The sequence below is a fragment of the Panulirus ornatus genome, chromosome 1 (assembly GCF_036320965.1).
Source record: "Panulirus ornatus isolate Po-2019 chromosome 1, ASM3632096v1, whole genome shotgun sequence".
Lineage (NCBI taxonomy): Eukaryota > Metazoa > Arthropoda > Malacostraca > Decapoda > Palinuridae > Panulirus > Panulirus ornatus.
Window position 1 is genome coordinate 66304310 of NC_092224.1, and position 17113 is coordinate 66321422.

The 17113-nt window shown below is 42.2% G+C and overlaps 1 protein-coding gene across 1 annotated transcript in view; it reads left to right on the top strand.

Moving 5' to 3' along the window:
* Positions 1 to 17113, top strand: part of Mip (Myoinhibiting peptide precursor) — a 342027-nt gene that overhangs the window by 311638 nt on the left and 13276 nt on the right. Inside the window, exons 3-10 of the mRNA XM_071663053.1 lie at positions 4125 to 4196; positions 4558 to 4644; positions 5620 to 5706; positions 6712 to 6792; positions 11797 to 11877; positions 13630 to 13710; positions 15183 to 15260; positions 16578 to 16824. Of these exons, the coding sequence (XP_071519154.1) occupies positions 4125 to 4196; positions 4558 to 4644; positions 5620 to 5706; positions 6712 to 6792; positions 11797 to 11877; positions 13630 to 13710; positions 15183 to 15260; positions 16578 to 16824 (814 nt within the window). The remainder of the gene's footprint in view (positions 1 to 4124; positions 4197 to 4557; positions 4645 to 5619; positions 5707 to 6711; positions 6793 to 11796; positions 11878 to 13629; positions 13711 to 15182; positions 15261 to 16577; positions 16825 to 17113) is intronic.

Genomic DNA, 17113 nt, shown 5'->3' on the forward strand with positions numbered 1-17113 from the left:
CGCAACACATGGGGGACGCTACACTGATTTCACGGCAGAGATACTGTGCTGTGTCGACCGGGGGGACGAGGGAATCCCGGTTCACTGCCGGTGGGGGGTTGCTACTTTTATACACGTCAGGGAGAGAGCTTTTCTTAATATTTTCTACATTAAGAATATGTTAAGAAAAAAATATTGGGATACCTCCTTCACTCTCTCTCTCTCTCTCTCTCTCTCTCTCTCTCTCTCTCTCTCTCTCTCTCTCTCTCTCTTCCATCCCACCCACACATTAACGATTTTTTTTGTTTTATATACATAAAACCTACATCGCTTATATAACTGAAGTTGATTATATATCGCCAGCTTATGTTACATTTAGTTACGTTACGTTCAGGCACTCCGACTTCAAATAACTCGGGTTTTTTTCTTCTTTTTAGCGAAGAAACAATACCGCATGTCTTCACACAGACAGACCGGAGGCTCACTCGCTCGATAAGAATGGCGGGCAGTTGGGAACCCGTCTCCCGTAGAGTTACCAGCGATTGGTCCGATACCAGATGGCAGTCAATCCTGAGACGAGCTGCAGGGATCCTGCAGGGAACTTAGAGAGAGAGAGAGAGAGAGAGAGAGAGAGAGAGAGAGAGAGAGAGAGAGAGAGAGAGAGAGAGAGAGAGAGAGTCGGTTGGTTGGTTATTCACATAGGTTTTCGGGTCTACTGACTACAAGGGTCAATACCATTCAATGGATAAATCTTGGGACACCTTCTCGTGTGCGAGAAGATTCCAAGACCATAGGCGCTCTTACTGCACATGTGGCCATTTGAGAAACTGACCAATTGTGTACTTCATCAACTTCAGGTCTAACGATCGCAAGGGTCATCAAGGTCATTCTACAATCACCAATCGTAAAAGAAAGCTCTAAACTCCTTCTTTGGGTATTTAAGATGATTCTAAGACCATACAGTCTCGAGCAGTGCGTATGACCCAAAGAAAAAAAGTGTTCGACCCCCGGCCCTTCTAGACGGTGACCAGTAGCGAGATACGAGACGAGACGAGACGAGACGAGGTGAGGTGAGGTGGGGCCAGGGTGCACTGTGCTGGCTGGTTAGTTATTTGGCCTCAAGACCGATCGACTACCACGGTCGTTGAGGTGGTCTACTCACAGCCAAAGACCGACCAACTTTGAACCCCTGAACTTCCTGCAGGTGTTCCAGATCAGTTTCAGGCCACATACACTCTCACTTCTCGTCTTCAAATTTAAATTCTCGTCCGGCAATACTTTGGTCGTGAGGTATAGTTATTTTTTTTCATTTTACGTTGGAGGTTCCAGTCACGGTAAAAAGTCCACATCGAGACCGGGCGTTGATCAAATTATAGAAATTAATGAAAGGGAAAAAAAAAAAGAGACAGGGGCAAGTCTTTACGAATTTTGGAGGGAATGGAAAACCTGTCTTTTACAAAGTCTTATGGCGTAGTTATCATCGAAGACATGGCATAGTAGAGACTTACAAAGCCTCGAAAAGTAAGGAAAGAAACAGCTCTAAACACGGCCCACCCTCGAGTTGCCAACGGCCACACGATAGTCACGTGACGCAGCAGCTTGTGTGGGGGCACACTAGCAGCCAGCTTCCGCGAGCAAACACCAAAGTAATACCTACACAAGAGGCAAAGTGAACCAACATTGAGGCGTAGGGCAAAGGGGGGTCAAGCTTTGATGTTAGCCTAGGACAGTTTATAAGTCGGACCGCCGTCGACGTTTGGTCAAGTAAGGACGCGGAGCTAGAACCACCCCAGATGTGATAGCAGTACTCCATACAAGGTCAGACCAATCTCTTATACACACGTAACAACTGCTGTCGAGATGCTGTGGTTAAGATAATGGTGTTGAGAAGATTGGGCTGTAGTGATGGCGGTCTTTGACCTGAACGGTAAACTACAGGTCAGGGGCCAATTCACGGCTCGCAGTAACTGAAACTTCTCGAGTCTATTAACGAAACTATTCGCGTGCATAATTAGATACAAACTTATCTACAGCTGCTTGTGGTAATCAAGCAATCAAGGATATCACTCAGAACGTCAATACAAGATATACCTATTTACGTTTGTGTCTAAAAAAACATGTGAAAAACATATTACTATCAACCCAGACCGGAGACACTTGGTTCACGTCACGAACACATTTACAGGCGAAAACTCAGCTGGGTCGCATACATTACTATGAATAGAACCACTAGATTATAGTCTGGCATTCAGCCTCTGTCACGCTGTGCTTGCAAGTGTGTGTGTGTGTGTGTGTGTCAGAAGGTCGCATGCGAGGAAAACTAAGATTACCGAGTGAAATAACGACGTTGATATCATCATCAGCGGCGGCAGCGTGGGAGCACGTGTACGGCATACACGCATGTTTCTGGAAAGGCACGTGGTGTGTGTTGCAGGCCAGGGGTGAGCAGTGTAACCTTGCTTTCATTATACCTTATATCTACTCCGCTTTGTGGAATATTTCAAAGGACTTTTTTTTTTGTGTGTGTTAACTACTATACAAAAGAACATCTACCTCGTCTGAAATCTGGTTCTTTTAAGTGAGACTTTGATGCAGTTGCGGTACTTAGAAAAAATAATGAGCATTCATGGTCACTTCCCTCATAAAAGTGAAGACCATTTGTCCATCCTTGGAATAACGTATTCATGTTGGTATGTAGGCCAGTGGTTGAGCGTTCATGACCGTGACGCATCCACGGGCCGTCCAGGGTCGAGCGCATAAGTTCCAATCCTGGTTGTGGCAGTGGGTACACAGTCGACCCAGCTGTTCATCCACCCCTAGGGGTGGGTCAATAAAATGGGTACCTGGCTCAGACTAGGATATATATATATATATATATATATATATATATATATATATATATATATATATCATTTAGATGGCCCTGATTAGGGCCTCAGTTGCCCGTGCCGTCTCAGTTAACATATAAAAAATAATGAAGCAAGTAAGTCAAAACTTTGTAAAACTAAATCTAATACAAGAAAATACTTAAAACATATTACATGATTAATGATTCCTTAAAGATCATTATCTGTAAAGAGCCATGCTACAGCTGATACATTTATTGATGGAGAGAGATGCTATAGCTGGTAAATGTATCTACAGCGAGACATGCTATAGCTGACACATTCCCGTATAAAGAGACATGGTATAGCTGGTAAACTCATTTATAATGAGACCTGCTATACCTGCTATGCGATGCTACAGCTGGCACATTCGTTTATATAGCAACATTCTATAGCTCGTAAATTCATTTATAATGAGACGTGCTCTACCTGCTATGTTTATTCATAACCATACATGCTAGAGCTCGCACATTCATTATAAAGAGACTTGCTATAGTTGGTAAATTCATCTATCAAAAAGAAATGCTATACCTGCTATATTCATCTACAACAAGGCAATCTATAGCTGACACGTTCATTTTTTAAAAGAAAAAATATCCTATAGCCGATGTTTTCATTTATACAGGGAAATGCTATGGCAGCTATCTCTTGTTATGGCAAGATAAGGTAGGGCTGATTCATCTATTCACCATGTAAGCCAAGGCTTTAAATCATCATAGTGATGTATGGATGTGGCTTCCAATACCGGAGGAAAGGTTACGATTCTCTGGACATATACCACATAGTTTATGAGATGCCACGCGGAAGAGCATTTGTGAGATCTACAAGGTGAACGTCATTTACGTACACACCAATGTACGCGTAAACACCGACACGTGACACATTTGTGAGTAACGAAACTGTAGATAGGGACAGCGTACAAATGTTTACACGCACTCACACATACTCACAAACACGCACTCACACACATACTAGCGAACACACACTCACAAACACGCACTCACACACACAAAGACACGAAAAAACACACACGGACCCATAAACCCACCCGAATACCCAGCTACGAAAAGTATGTGGAGAGAAAAAAAGAAACCACAACACGATCTTCAGTAAGGTCGTAACGAACACTGAAACACACATTACATGGCACTTCAGTCAACACACAAAATCTTAAGATACCATAAGACTCCACAAGAGACACACACACACACACACACGCTTCAACACCACCGCTCACAACTTCCTCATCTCGTCTTCCAGACTGTGGGAGACAAACGAGGCGACTGGAACAAGTTCCACGGCTCTTGGGGCAAGCGAGGAGAGGAGATCCAGGTACGTGCAGTGTCTTCCAGGGGAACATGGCATCACCAAGGGGAGAGAGAGTTAGAGAGAGAGAGAGTTAGAGAGAGAGAGAGAGAGAGAGAGAGAGAGAGAGAGAGAGAGAGAGAGAGAGAGAGAGAGAGAGAGAGAGAGAGAGAAGCTGATAGGGTGCGTGTTCAAACCTAACCTGTCCCTCAGTGTAGAGAAGATGGCTAATGCGTGATTCATGTGTCTACCTCGTCTTAAATGAATATCCGAGCGTGATTCCCTTATTGATTCATGGGTCGCCTAGTTGGTAATTCCTCTGGATCAGCCTTTCCTCTCCCACATCTACCACATCTCATCTCCGTTCTGCTCCTCTCCCCACCAACAGGCTGCCGAGGAGAAGAGGGCAGACTGGAACAAGTTCCACGGCTCCTGGGGCAAACGAGGAGACGATTTCGCCAGTTCCGAACTTCAGGTACGATCAAGTAGTTCAGACACCTGCCGGCGGGAACACAAGACGGTGGTAGCAAGGCTACGCAAACGTGTGTGTGTGTGTGTGTGTGTGTCATGAAAAAAATTAATACAACTTACTTGATACTATCTTAAAGGTGAATATGTCAGTGATGGAGCCACATGCATGATAAGATCAATGGGGGCAGAGGACATCTTTACTAGAAGAAAAATGCAAAACATGCTGGTATTTTTAAGTGCTAACACTAGTTCTTTCTAATTCTATTACGATATCTTATGGATGAGAAATGTTCTAAAATAATGCCACAATCTTGATGATGTTCTTTCGTCATTAGAAGAAATTTCTCGTGTTTCTTGCCTTTCTTCATATCCTTGTTCCTTCCTCTTCTTCTTCTGGTTCTCATCTGTACTCCTGCTCTCACTCCGGCTATACCCGTGTTCTGTCCTCGCTTCACCTTCACTCTCACCACACCGTCACTCATTCCCTCACTTCTCTCACCGTCACTCGTACTTGAAACGTAACTCATTTCTCACTTTCGCCTTCACGTCACTCTCACTCCTACTCTTTTCCCCACCCACCTCCCACTCCTACTCTCACCTCACTCTCCCAACACTCATTCATTTCTATGTCTTCTTCCTCCTCGTCTAACCTTTCAGTTTAGTCTCGCTCTCATCCTACTCTCCCCTGAATCATAATTTCACCCCATCATACGCTCACAGGGACACTCACCCCACCTCCTTATCCTCTCGTTTTTCAACCACTTCCCTCTTCCTTTCATGTTCACCACGCTCTTCCTTTACTTCTCTCTCTCTCTCTCTCTCTCTCTCTCTCTCTCTCTCTCTCTCTCTCTCTCTCTCTCTCTCTCTCTCTCACTCTCTCTCGTCATCGTTGAAGTCCTACTTTACTTTCTGTCTCTCAAAAAATAAAGTTTTCTCCTCAACTTTCACCCTGACATCACTCTCCCGTCCTCCCCCACAGGCCACTGAGGACAAGAGAGCAAACTGGAATAAATTTCACGGTTCCTGGGGCAAGCGAGGAGACGACCTGGTTGACGCCGAACTCCAGGTAAACTTAGTATACAATCTGAGAAATAAATACCTAGTTAGGTTTACAGGTATACTTCGGCTTCAGCGATATCATCAAAAAGGGGGAAAAGAAAAACGTTATTACGTTTGTATAACGTCGATCCCGTCATCCACATTCAGAGAAAGGTGTCTCATTCTGGCCCATCCATGATGGGGACAGTCAGGTTGTCACACACAACAGCTGACAGTCAGTCTCACCTCCAGACTATCAGATTCTCTTACATACAGATCAATGCGTCTCATCTCATGCAGGTTCCACACACTACACAATCTGGGTCGTTTGTTTTTTTGTACATTGGTCGGTTCAACAAAGATACTCTTTCACATACACAAGAGTCCCATTCAGGCTCCCCCCCCTCCCCCAGACAATCAACTTCAGTAACGTCCAGAGAGCAGAAGGGCTTCACATAAGCACTCACCCTGACGATAGGATCATTGCAACAAGCATAGCCACAATTCAGGTCCCATGAATTAGGCTCTCGCCTACTGCCTGTACCAGACTGAGAATTCTCATCATACAGGATAAAATCTACCTCAGGTTGTGTATAAGAGGAAGGAAGAAGTGATAAGTAGTCAAAGTAGGATCGTACGTGGGAAGAAAAGTTTTCAACCCAGTGGATCATCTGAGAGCTGATGTGTACGACAGAGATGATGGTATATGACACATGCAGAGCGAATTCCTGAAGGGGACAAGTACAATGTATTAATATACCACAGTGATATGGAGTCAGGACGTCTTACTTGATGTTATATATATATATATATATATATATATATATATATATATATATATATATATATATATATATATATGTATAGTGTAAAAGCCGGAGAGGAAAATACAGGTAAAGATATACCTGCCTTTTACTACATGGCTCGGTCATATACCGATAAACTGTGAGGTTACTTAAATAATGCCAACTCTACTGTCTTGTTTTCCTTCGTCTTGCCAGAGAACTGACACGCGTCTCTCTCTCCCCCACAGGCCGCACAGGACAAGCGAGGAAACTGGAACAAGTTTCATGGCTCCTGGGGAAAGCGAGGAGACGACCTCACTCAAGCTGAGGTAATTTCGAATATATATATATATATATATATATATATATATATATATATATAAAAGGGAATTACGGTGTCGAGAGGTTCCGTATATCTACATCGTCAGGACTGAGTAGAGAGAGGAAGACCAGAATACAACACACCCGCCGCCGCTGGGTGGTGCACCTTCATGAATAATGAAACAGGTGAAGGGATTAAGGCACAGGTCACCCTCGACGTCCTCACCTCCCTCAAGTTGAAGACTCAGGTTAACCAACTTTATGGCAATCATATTAAAATTATTTTTGCCCTAATCCCCTCACCTGTTTTTTACTTCAGCCTCCTGCACCCACTGGCGGCTGGTGTATTATATTTTCTGAATTCTCTCCATCTCTAACTCAGTCTTGACTATATAACTATACGAAAGTGCTTGACACTTCCTATTTTCCATTCCATTGTGGTTTTACCTGTGTCTTATGTACACTCGCTACGTGTGTGCTTCTTGTACACACACACACACACACACACACGTCCCTATGGGGATAGGAGAGATAGAATACTTCCCACGTATTCCCTGCGTGTCGTAGAAAGCGACTAAAAGGGAGGGGAGCGGGGGGCTGGAAATCCTCCCCTCCCGTTTTTTTTTTTTTTTTATTTTCCAAAAGAAGGAACAGAGAAGGGGGTCAAGTGAGGATATTCCCTCAAAGGACCAGTCCTCTGTTCTTAACGCTACCTCGCTAATGCGGAAATGGCGAATAGTATGAAAGAAATGTATATATATATATATATATATATATATATATATATATATATATATATATATATATATATATATATATATGTGTGTGTGTGTGTGTGTGTGTGTGTGTGTGTGTGTGTGGTGTCTTTATAATTGCCTCTTCCTCCTAAAAAGGTAGCAACAGGAACCTATAAACAATGGTCTCAAATGTACAACTGAAATTTCTAAACTTCACATAAAATCCATGGAAACCAGGCCCTATCACTGACACCCAAGCTCCACAGACTACCTATGATTCACCTTGGCTCTGAATATCCCGTGACTCAGGCAAATGGCAGCACTTCACAAGCTATATTTAACTCTATCCAATGCATGCCCCACACCTTCCCGAATATTCATACCTCACCCTCAATAAACTGTAGACCCATTCCCTGCCTCCGAACCCTTGCATTTCCCTCCTTCACTTCCCCCGTTCACGAACAGATGATAGAGCCATGGTGATATCCCACAACCTTGACGCAGACCCACCCTCAGTGCGAATCACATTCAGGAGGGTGAGAGGCCACACCGGATGTGCCTTCTCTGCCTTCATACTTGATGCATGTATTCTGTGTGCTTTACTCTGATATATCTAGTTGAACTTGTGATTAATACTTAATCCACATATCTTCCCCAATCCAGAAGTCTATTTTGTTCATGTCTAAACTTCGCCGCACGCAATCCTTCATTACCGTCTCACACTACATTCTGACGTGACACGTCTCTAGTTTGCAAGAAGCCATTTCCCCTGTAAGTGTCATATTGACATTCGATAGCTTTAGCGAACGTCGAGTCCTTTGACAGCAGACCTTTATGCTTACTAGTATGCAAATCCCATCCATCTCTCCGGTCACTGCATCTACTTTCTGCGCCTTGACTTGTTATGCTTTGATATACAGCCTTCATCACTGTCCTATTCTGTTGATCTGAAACGATCAAGTCGATTTCCCATCTACCGCGATAAAGTCCCTGGGGTAACATCCTTCCTGGGATCTCTAACATTCAACAGTCTTGCTGATTATTCCACCTCTTCCCTGCGCACATCTTAACCTAGAGAATAGCGAGTCTTCCAGATCTAATATGTTTTCATCGAGTCATTATACATTTGCATATATTTTCATTAAGAGGCCTTTCACGATTCTTCCCAAACCGTCATGTACCTTCCCTTTAGTAACTATTTTATCATCTATCCCTTTATGTGTATTTTTTCTTTTCGTTTCGTAATTTTTCATGGTATACCATTTATCATTAAATACGTACTATCCACTGCTCCCTGTTTTTGTTGAACTTTCATTCACCACCATGGCCTTTCCTTGTCCACAACCCACACACTTCCTCTACTGCGACCACACTACATACTCCCCACACCATACACTTCACTACGTTCCTTACAAAAAAAAATGAAATGAAATACGGCCTCCCTTGATAATCCCAAGTATGTCCCATGACCTTTTGGGATCGTCCCATCTCAAAGATTCGTCAATAATTGATATATGAAAAATGTATCCTTACCGAGAACCCTTCTGAGTATGTACCAAAGTGCTATGATGATCGGGAGCAGAGCCCTCTTCAGACAGCAGTAAGAACTACCTCTACCCTCGCCCCTTTAACTTAAATCTGTACTGGAGAGACTACTGATCTTAGCACTCAGGTTCCCTTCCTGTGTCGTGAGATACGAGGAGGAGGCTGGCAGGGATGATCCTTCCCTGCAGAGAGATGGAGAGAGAGAGAGAGGAGAGGGAGGAGGACTGTTACCCTCACCCCCTCCCGTGTCCCGATAATGTTGAGGGAGGAGGCTGAAACCTGCACCTCCTCCCTGCGGACAGGGAAACACACACACACACACACACACACACACACACACACACACACACACACACACATATACACACTTTCCTTCCCTATATCTTCAGACAGTAGAAGGAGGAAGGTAAAGGCGCCACTCTCTCTTCCCATAATGTACTCACGTGGTTCAGAGGCCTCCGTAACATCACCCATGACAAAGCACACGTCTTCTACTCCCATAGACATCTCGTCCTAATGAGGCACAGCAGAACCTTCAGCAAGTATTTCACATCATCTGTGTATAATCTGTTCAGAGTTTGATTTCAGATCAATACATGTGTTCATCAGTCCGTGTATGCCCGGGGAGGGTCAACTTCTCTGGCTCGAGTTGGTCTTATGAAGGAAAATGGAATGGTATTCACATTTAGATTTCGAGCTTTAGCATTGGATCGTTTACATTTATTCTCAATGTATCCGGCAAAGTTTAAAAACCGAATGACTACATTGGGTAACGCGAGCTGTATTGTCTATTGTATGTACAACTAATGATGTAGAGATGAGTATAGGACTGGCGAAGTACACACACACACACACACACATACCAGGTTTTGGCTCAGGAGTGTGTGCGTAAATGCATACATAGAAGTAAAGACATGGTACATGCATTCAAGGTTAAGAGACGGGGCAACACGAGTGTAAAACTCTCTCTCCGTAACATACAACTGGTTGTCACAAATGGAGATTACGCACTCACATAAACCTGACTTAGGGTGGGGTGTACACACATGTGTATAAATACAGTGGTAAAGGTATGTTACATATACACAAGGTTAAGAGGCGGGGCAACGCGAGTGTAAAACTCTCTCCCCTCGTAACACGCAAAGAGTAATCACACAGAAAATATAAAAGTCCTTGTTATACGGCTCCAACACATGCACTTTACGAAAGGGATGCGTGACCTCGTCAGTTCTACAGTTAACTGTAAAGGTAAAAGCCTTAGTGTGTCATCCTTTATAAAGGAACATCACAATCAATGGGCAATACGAGACCTTCAGCACAGTATCCAAATCTGGGCCAAGAATGTAAAGTGGAAAGTTAGAATACACTCACGACGGGTAAGACACACTAACATTAACAATATATTGAAAAATTTATTGAAAAATTCTGGATTTTTTTTGAGATGATAATTCAAAAATTGTCAGGATAATCCAATAGGAATGGAATAAAATGAAGATGCATCAAATTAACCACGGACGCTCAGAATAAGAGTGAGGTGAACAAAACAAACTGGAGGGTGAAAAATGATCGACTGAGGAACGAAACACAGAAAAGAAAACCAGAAAAGTCGAGAGAGAGAGAGAGAATAAGGAACGAGGCAGAAAATAAACCACACCTGAGGAGGATTTATATCATAAATATTTATTCGTTTAAATACGTCCAGCATCAAGAGACACCTCGAGAATTGCTGTCAACATGATAGCTGTAGGGTGATTAATCCAGCCCCCTCCATCCTGCCCTCCTCCCTCATCCCGGCTCCTCCCCCCCTTCAAAAAGGAAAATGAGATTACTCAGGTAACGAGGTTGAACCTCCCGGCAGATTACACCAAACTGGTTAAAAGGGAACAACAGCTGATGATGCAGTGGGGGAGAGAAGGGCAGAAGCCATGAGTAACCAATTTTAGAAGCTAGGCTACTCAGATATAAAGTAGGGCTGGTCTGAAGACACACTAGGCTAGCTACTCAGATATAAAGTAGGGCTGGTTTTGAGGACAAGTGGAGGAAGGGGTGAAAATTTAGGCTAAAGTAAACAGAAAAGATAATGAAAGTTTATTTTCATAGGAAGTTTTCTTTGGATAAAGTTTGTTTTTTTAAGTTTACAGTGGCTTATGTAGAAACCTTAACAGTTCGTCTGAAGTTTAGGGAAAAGAAAGTTTACTTTTGTAGGAAATTTAGAGATAACAAAAAGAAAGTACAGTTTACAGTGGAGAAAGTTAAAATCTTACAGTTCGTTGGGAGTTTACCAATAATAATGACAGAAAGTCTAATTTCTTGAAGGTTCACAATGGATAACAGAAGCTTACTTTTGGCCGACGCTTCACAGTGCATAATGAGATGAGATGAATCTTACAGATGGATGATAAAACGAAGTTTAATGTTACAGCAAAGTTACAGCGACGAAAGCATAAGGTCAGCTTCAAGAAAGATACCACTGCTTTAAGAACTGTGGATAGAAAACGACTCGTGTGACAGAGTGTACATTTCCACTGATTCCAAGCTATGTATCCACTTTCTCGAGACTAGATTATGGTCATAGTTTTATCAACAGCTTCACTGAACAGTAATTGCTTCTTTAGCCTATTTTTCCACTTAATACTTGTGTCATTTCCCCCGCATTTTACATGGACTCTACCCTATGTCCCAGAGCTCGTCACCTGACATCCCAGTAAATGCCTCTCCTCCCTCCCACAGATCGACGAGATGAAGAGGGCAAACTGGAACAAGTTTCAGGGTTCCTGGGGCAAGCGAAGTGACGACCTCGACGAACTGCAGGTAAATTCATTCTCTCTCTCTCTCTCTCTCTCTCTCTCTCTCTCTCTCTCTCTCTCTCTCTCTCTCTCTTCTCTCTCTCTTATATATATATATATATATATATATATATATATATATATATATATATATATATATATATATATATATATATATAGTCGCATGTCCTGCCTCAAAGATTGCAAGCAAGAGTTAAGTCACATGGCATAGAAGGTGATGTACTTCGTTGGCCCGAAAACTGCTTGTTTGGCTGGCTATAAACAAAGTGCAGGTACTGACACTCAAGCCTTACAATGGTTAGACCTATACGAGTGGTGTGCCGCAGGGATCAGTCTTGGAACCGTCTGTTTTCAGTGAATATTAGTGACACTGATAATGCTTCGTGCTGCACGATCTCAAAATATGCAGGGGAGACAAAGTAGGGAAAGAAATCTACAACATGAACTGAACGTCTACAGTTACGAGCGGATACTGATAAAACTGATGGACACGGTCCACAGGTGGCTGAGGACGAGTTCTTAACATTGTCATAACTGCGAAGTTTTACACATGTCCAGTAAAGTCGGATCGACAAGCTACAGTATGAATTCTCCTGATCTACAAAAGGTAAGTAAAGAAAATACCTTAGGAGTAACAATCTTCGATGCACTAAATCTTCGATGAACTAAAGCCAAAAAACAGTTTAAAAAAGGCGAACAAAATTCTAAGGCATTTGATTTCAAGCCCATAAAACTAATCCTAAATCATTACAAGTTACGGGTGCGTCACCATGGCTTGAACTTTTGTGTATATTCTTGGTCACACTTCGTATGAAACGACAGAACTGTTGGCTAAGGAGCAATCAAGAAGGACTACGGCCCAGCTGATAAAAGGTTTTGAAAAGTACAGAACATGCAGGACCAGCGCTTGTTAGCTACACCAAGCTGGTTCCCAAACTCAGAAACCAATCCTGTGGCAGCCGTCTAGAAGACCTAAACTTTGTTAGCTTTAAAAAAGACAAATGAATTAATAGATATCAAAACTGATAAGAGGTTTTGAAAATATGTAAGGAACTATCTAAGAGCAGACTGGTCTAATGTCACTCCTAACAGCACCAGCAGACTAATGGGTCAACACTGTGCAGTGGTCTGGATGAGGTAAGGTAACTTTTTCTATCAATATTCATACATTGTTCCACAACTTCTGTAACAAAGAGAAGCAATAAAGCAAAGACAGGAGTGAGGTATCTCTATGTGAAGAGAATGATGAAGAGCGGAGATAGGAAAAGGTAGAGAACAAAGTGCGATAACGAAGGTTAAAAAACAATATACCATTAAAGAACAGACAAAAAGAGGTGGTGGGATGAGAATAAAATGAAACCATGAATATGTGAGAACCATACTGAAAGAAAAACAACAGACTAACGGACCAAATAAACCAAAGAAGAACAGATCATAGATGATCAAGGTAAATATGATGATGGAAGAGCAGAGTCAATTGAAGAGAAAGGAACCTAGAGAAAAAACACGAACCTGTATATAATCTAACCCTACTTTTTGAAGTGATTTCAGTTTCGCATGAGACATCTGAGAGCCTCAACTTAGGCTGTATCAATTTTTTTCATGATTTCTTTTTTTTTTTCTTTTGTGCATTTCACAAATTTCTCTATTACTATTGGCCTTGTTCGGTCTATCCTGTCCTTCCACTCTCCCCACACTCCCAGTGTAAGTTGCCTGACCACTGCAGTTACCTCTTTTCTCTCCCCCCGACACACAGACCGACGAGGAGAAGAGAGCAAACTGGAATAAATTTCAAGGTTCCTGGGGCAAGCGAAGTGACGACCTTGCCGGACTGCAGGTAAATCTAATACTCTCTCTCTCTCTCTCTCTCTCTCTCTCTCTCTCTCTCTCTCTCTCTCTCTCTCTCTCTCTCTCTCTGTTATCCTTTTCTTCTACTGCTTTTAAGGGGACTTTATGTTTTTCAGTAGTTTTAAGGCCAGTCCACCTCGCTCGGACCTTGGGTTTGTGTGGTCTGTGTATTCATGTTACTATGCAACTCTCTATCTCTCATCTTAAAAAGAATTCTGTGGCAGAACAGCAAGTCTAAGAGATGGGGCCACCACGAATCATCTGTTACGACCTTCTAGGATTACTTTAGGTTGTGAAACGATACTGTGTGAGGCATTCCTCTAAAGGTTCACCCATTCAACGTTCTTCGTATTTTCACCTTTCTTGCAACATCAGTTTCGCATCAGGTCTAACGTCAGGAAAGACACGATTTATCGTTTTTTTTTATTGGTCTATTTACTAAGCAGACTTTAAAACAGAAGAGTATCATTAAAATGAAGCATAAGCTAGACTCATTGAAATGATCATAAACCTTGTGTATTGAAGAAACTGTTATATCATGACAAAAATATCTACGTTCAAATGTTAAGTACAAAAATGATACATTAGCAGACAAATTATTCACCGAATTCTCTTACTCTTATTACCTCCATACTGTTCCTCAGTCACCTATAAACTCATTCATCTGTATTCATCACGGTATACACTCAAACCTCACTACTCCATTCATTACTCAGCATCCCAGTCATTCGCTATATCCTTCGCGAAGCAATGTATAGTTTAACATTCATGCAGCATTCTCACCTCACTCTTTCTTCATTCAGTACGTCACTATGTGATTCCTCATGAAATCCCACAATTCCTAATCTCATTTCTACATCCAGAATCACCAGCCCATCCTCTTATCTATCAATGATTACATCGTTTAACCAGTGACCAATGACTCATTCACGAACACAGTATCTCACTTCATAGACTACTTCATGCATCGTACTTGATCACTTCACTGATGGTGTACGTAGCTAATAGCTCACATAATATTCCATGATACAGTGTGACTTTATCAGTTTACACAATACTCCATGATACAGTGAAGAAGTTTATCTGTTTACTTAATAATCCATGATACAGCATGGCTTATCAGTTTACATAATACAGTGAAGCTTATCAGTTTACATAATACTCCATGACACAGCGTCTCCAATCACTTCACATATACATTATACCGTGCAGCTAATCATTTCACATAATACTCCACGAGAACATCATCACATCAGTGCACATGATGCACAAGGTTGGATTACGGTAGTGTTTTTTTTAACCTCGTCGCAATAACTGTTGTGTTGCCGAGTGTTACTTGGTTAAGTTTAGGGAGTTACTTTAACCACACCAGAATTACGTTGCTGTATGTGTAACGACTGTACAGTTACTTGCTTAGATGCATTGCAATAATCAACAACTAATAACCAGTTCTCCTCACAGGATGCTGAGGAAAAACGTGCCAACTGGAATAAATTCCACGGTTCATGGGGTAAGCGCAGCGACTGGAGCAGCCTACAGGTTCGTTCCCCTCTTCTGTTACTCACACCCGTTTTCTCTAATTCATTTTCTTTATTGTCACATAAAAGAATTTATGAGAAAATAATTATGACGAGATAGAGCGAAATAGGCACATTTATAATATGTTCTGCTCAATCTGGAAAGTTTTATTGCATAAATCCTCTTTTGTAGGGATTCTGTCATTTTCCAATGCACTTTAGGGCAACTTAAAAAATCCAAAATCTATGCAATCAGTTTATGGAAATTAAACTATATGTAAAAAATATTAAGAAAAAAATAAAGTATACTTTTTCCCTCTTGGTCAATCCCTCATCGTCTGTTCACATTTTTTGATACATTCAAATAATTCAGAAGCATATATACAGGTAAACCAGTTTCATCAAAGGGGTTTTCTTACATCTATCCTTCCCTACTTCTACCACCACTATGGTGCCGGTTGGCTCGAGTTAATCGAGAATTTTAGGCAGTCCAACAGCGATATGCCCAGACATGTTGAGACAAATGGGATAATTAAAATCCAGATGGCACCATTTTTTCTTTTTTTTTTGCACAAGCTTGGGCAAAATCGTGTCATGTATCAAATGACGAGAGAGTTACGGAAAGAGTCTTTCGTACGTCCGTAAAAAGATGAGTAACTCATCTCAAGCAATGTGAAGGGTCGTTAAGCACAACTATCTCAACACTGTCCAGAATTCGAGTCCGTTTGTTAACTCATTTGACTGATATTCAAAACATTATGTATGTCTCGTAGGAACATCCTCCAGGACAAAGCTTCTTAGCTCCAAATAAAATATACAATCATATATATATATATATATATATATATATATATATATATATATATATATATATATATATATATATATATATAAGGCGACGGATTCACTGGGAGTGAAGCAGCTATCTACTAAGTCCTCACAACCTGGAAATTCCTTCTGATATCCTGTGATAGTCAAAGACTTCTTAAAGCCTGCTTTCATGTTCTGAAGCAGAGAATAAATTCAGTTTGTAAAATTTCACGAGCAAATATATCCTATTATATTTGTGTAATATAGTGAAATTCTGTTGTTAAATTTACCGTTTTCTTTCCTGTCTGTTCCTTTGGAAAGACTCTGTGAGCCAGGAAGTCGTCCTACACTAGCTGGTAGATGTAAGCACTGCTTGGCTGGCGCTATAGAACACCTGCAGGTCCAGCAAGGGGAGTCTGACAGTAAGCTGAGCTTTGTCCTGGAGGCAGCTTAATACATTTCCTTACCAGCAGTCAGGTCTGATGACGTCCTGCTGTTCGACTAATGTCCACCTTCTTGTCCCCGTCAGGGCACCTGGGGAAAGCGGGCGTGGGACAACTTTCACGGGAGCTGGGGAAAACGTTCGTCAGATGCCGACGACGACTTAGACGATGAGACGACCATGGAGGAGGAGCTGGTCGAGGGACAGTTGTCGCCAGTGGCGTTGGCCAGGCTCATGGTGGCGGCTCCACAGAAGCGTGGCTGGATGTTGTGGGGCAAGCGACCCGACAGCACTCGTGTCTCGCCTCGCTCCACCAACTGGTCCAGCCTTAGAGGTACGTACGTACGTGCATTCTACTCGCTCTCGCGACGAGAAATCGATGATCCGACATAAACGACTCACAGTCGAGTGAAATGAGGTCAGATCTACCCGGGTCTGCACGGGCGTGGGTAGATGTAATCGCACATGCTACGAACGACTGTAATTAAAAATCCACCCAACACACATCTCGTAACAAATCCGTGGCTCAGCATAAATCTGGTTACACGCAGCCTAAGTGGCTTTTAATTACTCACTGGTTGTGTGCACCTACGTTCCTCCCTATGCTAGGGATACAACACTAC